The sequence below is a fragment of the Hyaena hyaena genome, unplaced genomic scaffold, assembly GCF_003009895.1.
Source record: "Hyaena hyaena isolate Hyena2069 unplaced genomic scaffold, ASM300989v1 scaffold_44, whole genome shotgun sequence".
NCBI lineage: Eukaryota > Metazoa > Chordata > Mammalia > Carnivora > Hyaenidae > Hyaena > Hyaena hyaena.
Window position 1 is genome coordinate 1,119,613 of NW_024080676.1, and position 13,900 is coordinate 1,133,512.

Here is a 13,900-nt window from a genome sequence, read left to right on the forward strand (position 1 = left end):
TCTGATACAAAGACTAAAACTTAGGTTTTTTTTTTTAAGTTTATATTTTTATTTTGAGAGAGAGACAGAGTACAAGCTGTAGAAGGGTAGGTTGAGAGGGAGAGAGAGAGAGAGAGAGAGAGTCAGTCCCAAGCAGGCTCCTTGCTGTCAGTGTGGATGGAGCCTGACACAGGTCTCAATTCCACTAACCACGTGAGATCATGACCCAAGCCAAAATCAAGAGTTGGGTGCTTAACTGACTGAGCCACCCACACGCCCCGAAACTTACTGATTCTTGTCAGGAGAAATCCTTATGTAGCACAGATATTTTTATTAGTCTGCTTTTGTGATATCCATCTTAACATTTATTTTTAAAAATCATATGTAGTTGCTTACCACAGTTGAAGAAACTACAAAAGATGTATCTGGTCTCCATTCCAAACTGGATCGTAAGAAGGCAATTGATCAGCACAATGCAGAAGCTCAGGATGTTTTTGGCAAAAACCTGAATAGTCTGTTTAATAGGATGGACGAATTAATTAAGGATAGCAGCTCAAAACAAAAGGTCATGCTAGAAGCTCACAAGACTTTGTTTGGTAAGTTCAAGCGTTTCTTTTTTCTTTTTTATGTTTATTTACTTTAGAGAGAGAGTCAGTGGGGAGAGGGGCAGAGAGAGAGAGAGAGAAAGAGAGACACACACACACACACACACACACACACAGAATCTGAAGCAGGCCCCAGGCACTGTGCTGTCAGCACAGAGCCCAGTGCAGGGCTCGAACTCACAAACTGCAAGATCATGACCTGAGCTGAAGTTGGATACTTAACCGACTGTGCTATCCAAGCACCCCGAGTTCAAGCATTTCTAATTATTCTAGTCTTTGTGTGATTAGTGAGACTAATTTCAAAACTGATCATTTAATATCATAAGAAACTGGGGTGACTATGTCACTGGTCCCTACAATGCACTCACTGTCTGCTCAGACTAGGGAACAGTGCTTTTCCTGCTTTTGAGTTAAAAATAGATTTTAGTTGTTGTTTTCTGTTCTTTACAAAGTAAGTTTTAACCATACCCATGTGCTATCTTCATTTAGGAAAAAACCTCCTAAGCATTAGTTTATTTCATATGAAAGTATTATTTTCACTATATTTCATGAGATACAGAAATGTGAAAATTTGTAGAAATCACCTGGGGTCTAGTCACTCTAAGTTTGGTTTATTGATTTGTGGTTTCTCTTTTATAACCTCTTCCACTTACTTACTGTACTACTCTGATTACTTCTAGCTAGCGATCAGGAAGATTCTTCGCTTACTGTGAACTGTAGTGGTGGTTCTGCTACACTGACAAGCATGTCGAGTGCTTGCAGAGTACTGTAGAACATGTATCATTTCTATTTGATTATATTTCTTAGTAGTGAGCCAATTATTCTAAGCTTATTTACTATTACACATTTCCACAGCAAGGATATAATTTTGTCAATCTCTTTGAAGTGGTTCTAACTGTATAACTCGATATGTCAAAGTTTATATCTTTTTTCTTTTTGGTATAGGTAACCTACTGTCTTCCAGTGTCTCTGCATTAGACACAATTACTACAACAGCACTGGAATCGCTCACGTCTGTTCCAGAAAATGTGTCTACACGTGTTTCTCAGATTTCTAATATGATATTAAAAGAACAATCATTAGCAGCAGAAAGCAAAACTGTACTTCAAACATTGATTGTTAGTAAATCTCTTAAATTATTTTTGAAGGGTTACTTTGCAGTCTTTAAAAACAATGTTAACTTTTCTTTCATTTTAAGCTTTACCAGAAATGGTGATAAACATACCACTTTAAGAGTAGCTCTCTATTTTTAAAGACAGATCTCTCCACTGTTTTTTTTTCTCCCAGAAAGATTAATTTCCAAATGCATATAACGAACCTTTAAGACTTTCTTCACTTACATCTTGTAATATTAAGAGCAGGAGTTAATAAGCCCAATAACTAGAGAGGGCAGGTTTAGTGCCAGAAGAATTCAAGGGACCCATGAGTTGTTAGTTGGGTCTGAAATTGGTCAATCATCCTTCCTCAAGGGTTCTGCAGTGGTGGTGCTGATGTTACAACTGACCCAGCTGGGGGGGATATTAGATGGTTGATTTAAAACTACACTAAATACAGAAAAGTGTACAAGAAAAACAACTGTTAGAATTCTAGGAATACATATGACAATTTATGCAGTCAGATCTGTGTGATCAAGCCCTTCTGGGCCTTAACTGTAAGACTCTTTTTCATAGTTCTATAGAAGCCACACATCTAATTATACTTAATATTACCTCCTTCACAGCTGATTCGAATAATACTCTTTATTTTGTAATTGTATGATATACATAGGAAGTTCTTGGCCATATCACTTATTTGTTTTCTTCTTGGTGCAGGCTCTCTGCTTCCCTTTTGGAGTCTAACCATGTTGTTGTTATTATTATTATTATTTTAAATCAGAGGAAATGCTTTAATCAGCAACTTTCAAATCCTTAAGCAATGCTAAAAAGATTAAAGAAAAAAGAAATTAAAATATGATATTCAAAAGGAAACCAGAATTAGTCTATTCCTGACATTCTCCTTTTCAGATGTGGGATGGAGAGTGCAATTAATATGCATTTCCAGTTGCCGCCCACTAGTGAAATTTCCTAGGTGTTTAAGCTACTAAATGAATCACCTAAGACTTACTGTATAATTCACAATGTAGAAATGATAGCTTTCTCTTCATTATTAATTTATTAGATGGAGTCTAACCATATTTGTTGAACATTTTCCAAGTAAATCACTACAAATGTTAGCTGACATTGCCTAGGTTCAGCGCTTATATGACATTATTTGATATATTTCTTCAGATTCACCCAATCTGACAGAGTTAATAGATGCTCAGTGGGTACTAACTTTTGGGAAATTGATTCATACTAGATGCCAGGCTGTATGTATTGATGTCTTTCTACCAAGTTATATTTCACTTTGTAAGCATTGCTTGAGTCAGAAGAGATAACGGCCGCTCCCACAGAATGAGTTGAAATTAGTGTGTTAGCTCTTCTTTCCAAAAAAATACCAGTAGCCTTTTTTCTTAAGTATTCACTAAATTTTTCTATTATAGCTCCTCACCCTGCCCAAGTGAAGGGAGCTTAGGTCAGAATTTTTTTTTCTTTTTGTAAAAATCCTCGGTATATGGTACATTCTCAACTTTCCATATACCTGGACAAGAACAAGAACTTTAACAAGTTCTTCAGATACAATAGCACATAAGTCACCAGGTCTTCAAAGTTAAATACCTCCAGCTCAAAGCCTGCCTTTGATGGCGATTTGCCTAGTAACCTAAGCTTGTTTGAAATTTATTTTGTTAAAGTGTACTTGCCCACTTAAAAAAAATTCTTTATTTGCAAATATTGAAGTCTTAACAGAGGATTGTCATTGTTTGAATTCTTTGGACCTCTATTGCATTAGACTGTTAAGAATCTATTGTATGTTACATGACCATTTTCTTAATTACTGTAGGTAGGAATAAGTAACTTATGATGAATATAGACTCTAGAAAAAAATAGGCTCTGTAGGCTATAAAGGTTAGAGAATGGAAACTTAGAATTTTACTCTGCATGTGTTAACAAAGTATTTAAGATACTATCGTTAACCATCCAGGTTTATGAAAGTGAAAATATTTTTTTAAAGACTTGTTTATTTTTAAAACCAGGATCTACTTAAGACCGACCTTCTAAGTTCACTAGAAACAACTTTATCCCCCACTGTGGTGTCTATACTGAAAATCAACAGTCAACTGAAGCATATTTTCAAGACTTCATTGACCGTGGCTAGTAAGGTAACAAATGTTATAGTCTTAATTTCTCAAAATCAAATTGTTTAAGAAAGAAATTCCATCTATCTGTGGGTACACTTGTCTACAATGCAAAAGACATGGGTTGTGAGTTGGAATCTGGAGGTAAGAAGAGATGGGATGCCCGCTGCCGTTGATGTGATCCAACAGAATTATGGCTAAGAAAAATGAGAGAGAGTGATCTTCAAGATAAATGTTTGTTTACATAGCAGCATGTATAGCATGCTATCATGCATGGGTGGAGAAGACAGGCATATTTATGTATATGTGCCTATGTATGCACATCTGCCTAAGAATGTATACAATATCTCTGAAAGTGTTTAGCAGTCATCTCTCAGAGGTGAGAATGGCATTGAGGTTCCAGGGGCTAGAGAGAAAGACCTTCCTCTACATACTGCTTGCTAACTTTTCTATTTGTATGTTTTCTAAAAAAACCAGACAAACAACAAAAAAATTTTTTTTAATTAAAAGAAACTAACTTTTTCCTTCAAAGATAGAAGATCAGAAAAAGGAAATGGATGGCTTTCTCAGTATGCTGTGTAGCAGTCTACATGAACTACAAGAAAATACGATTTTGTCCTTGGCTGAATCACAGAAGCTCTGTGAAAACCTAACTGAAGACCTAAAGATGATAAAAAAAATCCATTCACAGGTATCTCATTTAGGTGATTTGGGGAGCATAAAAAGGAAGTTTTATCATCTTTAACTTGATAATCCTTGTTATGTAATCTGAATGCTGTAGAACTAATTTAAGAAATCTGAAAATACCATAGCCATTCCTGCTTATAACAGTAATTAATACAAAATAATTACAAATACTTTTGTGATCAGTTAGTATTTCAGGGTTTGCTACATTTAGAACCCTATACTAAAGCACAGTAAAACAAATAAGACAGTCCCTTCATCACACTAAGATGAAAGATGAAACTACAGAAACATACCTTTGGGAGTGCAATTAGAAGGAAATAGTTATAGCATTTACAATGAACATGTATCTGTAGCATAACTTGATAAATTGCTTTTTTCTAGGGTAACATGGATGGTTATTCCCTTTCATAGGCTGTGCTGTACTGTCTCTTTACTATTTCTGTCTCGTTGATGTCAGACATTTGAATTGTAACAAATTAATACAGTTCTTAATTTTTATTGAGTGATTATAAATATAACTTATGGGTTACCTTCTTCCATGTAAACTGTTCCTCAGTGCATGAGATTTTAAACCAAAAGCAAATCTCCAAACCAAGGAAGTCATAATCTCTGAAGATCAGATATATGGAAAACAACTTCTGATAATCCTGAGGCCTGAGTGATGAATGTGTAAAGTTTTATTAAATGAGCCTAATTATTATTACAAGATAGAACTCTTTGGGCAATAAAACTATTGATATGAGTTAGTGAGTAATAAAGGTTTCTTCTTCTTTGGAAAGTGAGGAAGAGGGAATTCATATCCATGAAATGAAAGAAGAAAGGAGGGGTGCCTGGGTGGCTTAGTCGGTTAAGCGTCTGACTTTCGCTTAGGTCATGATCTCGCGGTTCGTGGGTTCGAGCCCCGCGTCGGTCTCGGTGCTGACTGCCAGCTCAGCCTGGAGCCTGTTTCAGTCTGTGACTCCCTCTCTATCTGACCCTCCCCTGCTCACACTGTCTCTCTCTCTCTCCTAGAAATAAATAAAACATTTAAAAAAAAAAAGGAGAAAGGAAACACATCCAAGATTTTTAGGCAAGAGTTAAAGCAACTTTAAAGTAAGATTATTCGTTTCCCTAATTGAGAAGCATGAAACTTTTTGGAGAAAGGATTAACATCAGAAATTAGTAAAAGTAATAGTTAACATTTATTGAGCCACTCACTATGTGTTTATTCAGTAGAGATACAGGTTTTGTTATTAGCCTAGTTTTCTTTTTTTTTTTTTACAAATAGTTTATTGTCAAGTTGGTTTCCATGTAACACCCAGTGCTCATCCCCAAAAGTGCCCTCCTTCATGCCCATCTCCCCCCTCCTCCCCTCCCCCCATGAGTCCTCAGTTTGTTCTCAGCATTCAAGAGTCTCTCATGGTTTGCCTCTCTCCCTCTCCCCCACCATTTCCCCCCTTCTTCTCCCCCATGGTCCTCCGTTAAGTTCCTCCTAATCCTCCTATACGTGCAAACATATGATATTTGTCCTTCTCTACCTGACTTATTTCACTCAGCATAACACCCTCAAGGTCCATCCATGTTACTACACATGGCCAGATTTCATTCTTTCTCATTGCCATGTAGTATTCCATTGTATAGATAAACCACATCTTCTTGATCCATTCGTAGCCTAGTTTTCTAATGATGAAACTGAGGGCTTGAAAGCACGTAGCAGTATTTAGATCCTCTGATAGTAGTAGTGGTGATTGTAGTGCCTGAAAGGCATCCACTTTTTTTTTTTAAGTTTATTTATTTTGAGAGATAGACCACGAGTAGGGAGGGACGGAGAGAGGTGGGGAGGGAGAATCCCAAGCAGCCTTCACACTGTCAGAACAGAGCCCAATACTGGGCTCAAATCCATGAACTGCGAGATCGTGACCTAAGCCAAAATCAAGAGTCAGTCGTTTAACCAACTGAGTCACTCAGGGGCCCCTGAGAGGTAACTACTTTGGAGTGGCTCTTCTGTGTGTTTCTAGAACACATTTTTTATTATATGTGCTGCCGAAGCGAGCACTAGAACACATTTCTTGCAATTTGAAATTGCAGCAATTTCTCATTATCTCTGCATCAATTTGTCTTACTTTTTCGGCATATGTTCTAAGGTATATCAGCTTTATATATACACATATATATATATAAATTTTTATTTTGAGAGAAAGAGAGACAGCGTGAGCAGGGGAGGGTCAGAGAGAGAGGGAGACACAGAATCTGAAGTTGGCTCCAGGCTCCGAGCTAGCTGTCAGCACAGAGCCCAACATGGGGCTTGAACCCACAAACCATGAGATCATGACCTGAGCCGAAGTCGGACGCTTAACCAACTGAGCCACCCAGGCACCCCACAGCTTTTTATATATTAGCTGTTTTGAAATGTTTAAAATTGATGAGCAACTGTTTAAAAAGAAACAAAATATCTATGATCCCAAAATATTTTAGCATGAATGTTTTGACTTCCTTGGCTTTAAGGAAATTAAATTTACTAAGGGGCACCTGGGTGGTTCAGTCGGTTAAGCATCTGACTTCGGCTCAGGTCATGATCTCATGGTTTATGAGTTCGAGCATTGCATCGGGCTCTGTGCTGACAGCTCAGAGCCTGGAGCCTGCTTTCAATTCTGTGTCTCTCTCCCTCTCTGCCCCTCCCCTGCTCACACTCTGTCTCTCTCAAAAATAAATAAACATTAAAAAATTTTTTTAATTTACTAAGTGAGCTATTTCTCAGATATTCTAGAACTTGAGGTTAGCACTAACAAAACAATTATGTAAAACTCTGAACACCTATTTACATGCAGATAAATCTGATTTACCTGCATTTTCCTCTACTTTGAGACTAATAAAAATACTGACAGATTTTATTCATAATCAGTATTGGGTATATATTGTCAGCTGCTGTGTTATTAGAGATATTGGCCAACTAACGGACCAAACAGTGAATAAGAATGCCGGGTGCATGTTCAGCTCTTTCTGGGTCCTTAGTGTGGCTTCTTCATATTGTATATTTAAGTCCCTATCATGTTATTTACCTTATAAGAGCTCACTTTTAAAGATGCCAAGTATGAGGAAAGGTAAAATTATACTTTATTAATATGATCCAGCTAGATTCTGTAAAATATTTCTGTTTCAGTAATTAATACTCTTTTTGGACTGCTTGACCCATTAGATTATCAGCATTACTTTTCCCTTCTAGTAATGTTATCAGTTTAGAAGCAACTGGGCACTGTATATCTGTCAAAGTGCTTCTCATAACATAATGTGACATCTTTGTATGTTTGCTTAGTTTTGAGGTACACTGAAAGTAACTTGCTACTAATTAATAGTTAAAATAGCAAAGTTTGCTAATATTTACTTTTTGAAAAATCCTTTTAATGTTATCCTCTTAATATCACTTCTGCTGCTTTACTTTATGGGCAAGAGATGGAATTAAATATCTCTTGTCAAGAATTTGTAGAATTCTCACCTATGGAAAAATACTTCACGTCAGTATAGAAGAAAAATTCAGATGTCAAAATTTCAACCTCTTCCTCTCCCACACCTTTCTTACAGGAACTTGGCCAGTTAATCAATCTTTGGACAGAGAGATTCTGTGCCTTGGAGGAAAAGTGTGAAAACATCCAGAAACCACTTAGTAGTGTCCAAGAAAATACAGAGCAGTAAGCAGTTTTTAATTCTCTTTATCTTTTTTCTGCCAAAAATTATTTCAGAATAGAAGGCTTCAAACAGTACAAATCTGTCAACCCAGTTTCTCATGTACAACATTTTATTATGTTTGCTTTCTCATTCTCATTACCTCTCTCTCTTCCCCACCCTCCTCTAATATTGTATATAGAGATTTCTTTTTTTTTAAAATTTTTAATGTTTATTTTTGAGAGAGAGACAGAACATGAGTGGGAAGGGGCAGAGGGAGAGAGAGGGAGAGGGAGGGAGACATAATCTGAAGCAGGCTCCAGGTTCTGAGCTGTCAGCACAGAGCCTGATGTGGGGTTCAAACTCATGATCCGTGGGATCATGATCTGAGCTAAAGTCGGATATTTAACCGACTGAGCCACCCAGGCACCCCTAGAAATCTCTTTTCTGAACTAGCTGTACATAGTTAGCAGGCATGATGCTCACTGTCTCCTACTTCAGTAGGAGATACTTCAATCTGTATTCCTAAAAATAAGGACATTCTCTTATATAACCATAACACAATTTTTAAATCAGAAAATTAATATTGGTAATTCCTTTTATCTAATATATAGACCTAATTCAAATTCTGCCAGTTTTCTCACTAATGTTCTTAGTAGGAAAAGAAAAAGATTTTCCTCCTGCTGCAGGATTTAATCTAGAATCACACATTGCATTTGATCATCTCCTTTAATCTGAGTAGTTCCTTAGTCTTTGTCTATCATGACCTTTATTTTTTCAACAGGGTAGAGTATTTGTTTAGTATGGTGTCCCACAGTTGGATTGGCCTTCAGGACTAGTTGTAGTTGTCAAGAACGGCATGGTTGCGATTTCCCTGTAGCTGCTTTCAAGGTAGTTTTCTTGTCTTTAGTCTTTGGAAGTTTGATTATATTGTGTCTTAAATATTTCTTTGAGTTTATCCTGTCTGGATTTGCTCAGCTTCTTAAATCTATATACACTTATGCCTTTCCCAATTGTGGAAATTTTAATCCTTTCTTTGAAGATTTTTCAGCTCCATATTCTTTCTTGTCTGCTTCTAGGACTTTGATGACACATGTTAGATCTTTTATTATGGTCTCATAGGTCTCTGAGGCTATAGATATTTTCTTTTTGTTGTCCAGACAGTAAATTTTGTGAACTGTCTTCATGTTCCTTTGTCATCTTTAACCTGCTATTGAACCCATTGAGTGAGGTGTTTCATTTCAGTTATTGGATTTTTCAGTTTTATAATTTTCATTTGCTTCTTTTTTTAATCTCTTCTGTTTCTTTGCCTAGATTTTAATTCTTTTTTCTCCAAAAGTGTTTTAGTTGCTCATTGAAACATTTTTGTAAGGCTGCTATAACATCCTTAACAGATTACTCCAACATCTGAATTATCTCAGTGTTGGCACCTCTTGTCTTTTCTCATTCAAGTTGTGATTTTCCAGAATAGTTTTGATTGTATCATGGTTATTATGTTAGGAGATTGTAATTGTATTGTGTTGATTGTATTTTTGGTTATTATGTTAGGAGATTCAGAATCCTATCTAAGTCTTTTTTGGAAGGCATTTTACTCTGTTTAGGTTTAGTGTGAAGGTCCTGGCCCATTTTTGTGAGTTCTGGTTCCAGTGACAATTTTATTTTTGGAGCCCTTGCAATGTTATTCTGATATGCTTCATTTGGTGCTACCCATATGAGAAAAATTTGTTCTGCTTTTGATGCATAACGTGTTCTATACAGGTCAATTAGGTCAAGTTCATTGATAGTAGTATTTGGGTCATCTGTTTCCTTACTGAGTTTCTACCTATTCTGTCATTTACTAAGAGGAGGGGTGTTGAAATCTGACTACAATTTTAGATTTGTCTATTCCTCATCAGTTTTATCAGTTTTTGCTGTACATATGGTATGTTCTCTTGTTAGATGCATACACATTTAAGGTTGATATGTCTTGAAGAATAGACTGCTTATCATTATGTAATGTCCCCTTTTATCCCTGATCATCTTCCTTGTCCTGAAGTCTACTTTGTCTGAAACATATTAGTATGTAGCTTTTCTTTTATTACTATTTGCATAAAATGTATCTTCATTCCTTTACTTTTGGCCCAAGTCTTTATATTTAACTTGGATTCATTGGAGATAACATATAGTTGGGTCTTGCTTTTTCATCACATTTAACAACGTATCACCTTTAACTGGTGTTTAGACCATTCTCATTTGAAGTATTGATATAGTTGGATTAAAATCTATCATTTTGCTTTTGTCACATCATTTGTGCTTTGTTTCCCTTTTATTCCTTACCAAATTTAAGTTCAGCATTTTTATGTTTTCATTATATCTCTTTCACTGACTTACCATTTATACTTTTAAAATTACCTTTTTAAGTAGTTTTTCTAGGATTAATGATATACATTTTTAAGTAATGTTAATTCATTTTCAAGTAATTTGCTGTTTCATGTGTAATCAAAGCACCTTATAGCAGAACATTCCCAATTTCTCCTCCTCATCTCTTATGCATTATTTTCATATTTCATATATTTTGCTTCTGTATATGCTATATACACGCAGTACACTGTTACTCTGATTGCTTTATCTTTTTTTTTTTTTTAATGTTTGTTTATTTTTGAGACAGAGACAGAGCACGAGATGGGGAGGGGCAGAGAGAGAGGAGACACAGAATCAGAAGCAGGCTTCAGGCTCTGAGCTGTCAGCACAGAGCCCAGTGCGAGGCTTGAACCCATGGACCACAAGATCATGACCTGAGCTAAAGTCGGTCGCTTAACGGACTGAGCCACCCAGGCACCCCCCCGCCCCTCGCTTTTTTTTAATGTAGGCTACACACCCAGCATGGAGCCCGGTGCAGGGCTCGAGCTTGCAACCCTGAGATCAAGATCCAAACTGAGATCACGAGTTGGGTGCTTAACCAGCTAAGCCACCCAGGCATTCCCTAGTTCCCTATTTTCTTTTTTCATGTGGCTACATTATATTACTTATGTGGCTCACATTATATTCTATAGAACAGTGCTGCTCCAGAATTCTAGCTATCACCTGTTTTACTACCTAACTCCTATCATCTGTTTTCCAGTCCTATTGATGATCCTATTCCTTATATCATGTTCCATTCTGAATTCTTTCTAAATTCTAGATCTAGAAAGTGTTTCCCTACATTTTAATTCCTAGTGTCTAGACTTCAAGATTTCTGGCTTCTTCCATAGCTCTGAAGAGAATACTAGTGTAGGATTGAAATGTGAAGGAAACTGTGATATACTCTTTTTAAGGCCTATGCAAGCCATTTTTCCTATCTTCCTGACATTTATTCAAGATATTTTCCATCAAAGTGTGGTCCAGGGACCATGTCAAAGAATCAGCTAGGAGTAGGGCCCAGGAATCTAGGTGAGGTTTATGTATCCTGAAGTTTGAGACCTACTCAATGCCTTTGGCATTTATCATGGATTGTGGTCACTTATGAATGCATTTCAACTTCCTATGAGGTTGTGATTGCTTGAAGGACTAGATTTGTGTTGATGGTCTCCAACTTCTTACTTGAATTTCCTTTCCTTTTTCAGTCATTTCCATTTAACCTGTAGTTGAACTCTGGTTTTCAAAATAGCGGTTTCCTCATTTGGTTTCCTCACATGGTGTACCATCTAGTGGTAATAGAGGGTAACTTTCATTCACCAAAGTATAACTCTAGTCCTAGAAGAGGATTTTAGTTTTATACCAAGGTTATATTACAGTGTGCTGCGTGTGCAAGGTGTCTAGTTTGTCAAGCCCCCATATAATCTTCTTAATTATTAGAAAGCCTTAAGTTGACTTTATTTTATAACATTTATAATTTTCATGATTTAATGTCATAGGCAAGGCATAACTGCTTAAGAATAGAGTGATGGACTAATTATGGACACGTTAGAGATTAGAGTAGAGGCTGTAGGTGATGCCCTTAGGTAACATAATCTACTATGAGGAATAAAGCACATAGATAGATTGTATTTTTAGTATAGTCATCACTCTAAGAGATACAAAGTAAAGCATTATACCTGGAGGAGAGCTGGGAAGGGTTTTATGAGAAAAGAGACATTTCCAAAGGCCATTTAATGGCAAATACATCAATCTGCTGTGGAGAGACACCTGCAGAAGTATCCATTTTCAGTGTAGAAGATTAATTATGAACGTGGGCTCTGGAGCCAGACTGCCTGGGTTCAGATATGCCATTTTTTAACTGTGTGATCTTGAGCAAGTTATGTATCTTTTGACTCTTAATTTTCCATTTTTAACAATGTTATTCTCCTTTTCTATAGGAAATCTAAAGATATAATCGGCAAAACAACCTCTTTTAATAGACAGTTTTGTGCTGATTGTGATGGCTTATCACAGGAACTCAGACATTTTAACCAAGAAGGTACAAAACTGGTTGAAGAGTCTGTGAAGCACTGTGATAAACTTAATAGCAACCTGGAACTAGTATCTCAAGAGACTGAACAGAGATGCGAGGCTCTGAACAAAAGCACACTTTCTTTTTCTGAGCAGTGGGTATCTTGCTTAAATATAAGGGAAGAAGAACTTCAGAGCTTACTGGAGGTAATAACTTTATAATTGGAACTTACTGTAAGGAGAATAGTGATAATCAGAAAATTAAATATTCTGGGCTAAGAATTGGATGGAAAACATGATATTTTTATTTTTTTAAGGTTTATTTTGAGAGAGAGCGTGCATGGGGGAGGGACAGAGAGGGTGAGAGAGAGAACCCCAAGCAGGCCCCATACCAACTGAGCCACCCAGCTTCCTGCAGATATTTTAAAATAATGAATGGGTTAGGGTGCCTGGGTGGCTTATCAGTTAAGTGTCTGACTTCGACTCAGGTCCTGACCTCGTGGTTTATGAGTTCATGCTCCACATTGAGCTCTCTGCTGTCAGCACAGAGCCTGCTTGGGATCCTCTGTCCTCCTCCACCCCCCCCGCCCCGCCCTTACCCCACTGCTTCTCAAAAAAATAAAAACATTAAAAAAAAATTAAAATAATGAATGAATTAAATTTTTAAGCATAATAGTTGGTATGCTTATACAAGATCTAGTTTCATGTCCCCCAGAGCTTGAAATTATTTAACATGTATCTGATCTGTCCTGTACATATCCTTGGTTTTTGACATCCTGGTTTCTTCAGTTAAGGGCACCCTATTTTGATATATAATTCAAACCTGTTATTGCTTTAAGATATTGTTTTAATTGCTCAAAGGATACTTGATGGATTTGTATGCTTGCTTGATCTTAACACTTATGTGTGCCCTTTGTGGCTTGTTTTTTCTTTCTGTGCCGTAAAAGAATTTTACTAATATTCTCAGAAACTGGGTAAAAAAATGTAAGTATTTTAAGCTTTATAAGCTATTTTTGCCAAGAGGAATAAGGGCTAATGGAGAAATAGGTGACTTCAGGTTTGAACCTGGAAATATACCAGATAAGCCTAGTGATCCTGTCATACTAGAAATTAGGAGAGCTATTATTAAAGATTAGTGGGGCTGTAGCAGAAAGACATAGGAGCCCATCTGATGACGCTCCTTTGTTTAAAGATGGTATAGTTTGTGTATGAAAAAGAATTAATTGCTATAAAAGATTAAAATATACTAAAGTTTATGAATTTATAAAAATTTCTTTCTTTTTTTTTTTTTCGTGTTTTATTTATTTCTAGGAGAGAGAGAGACAGCGTGAGCAGGGGAGGGTCAGAGAGAGAGGGTGTCACAGACTGAAACAGGCTCCAGGCTCTGAGC

The 13,900-nt window shown here is 36.6% G+C and overlaps 1 protein-coding gene across 2 annotated transcripts in view; it reads left to right on the top strand.

The window, feature by feature from the left end:
* Positions 1–13,900, top strand: part of KIF11 (kinesin family member 11) — a 49,079-nt gene that overhangs the window by 26,058 nt on the left and 9,121 nt on the right. For both annotated transcript variants that reach the window (XM_039230294.1, XM_039230293.1), the window contains 6 exons: positions 368–575; positions 1,530–1,702; positions 3,697–3,822; positions 4,331–4,489; positions 8,044–8,150; positions 12,438–12,717. In XM_039230294.1, the coding sequence (XP_039086225.1) occupies positions 368–575; positions 1,530–1,702; positions 3,697–3,822; positions 4,331–4,489; positions 8,044–8,150; positions 12,438–12,717 (1,053 nt within the window). The remainder of the gene's footprint in view (positions 1–367; positions 576–1,529; positions 1,703–3,696; positions 3,823–4,330; positions 4,490–8,043; positions 8,151–12,437; positions 12,718–13,900) is intronic.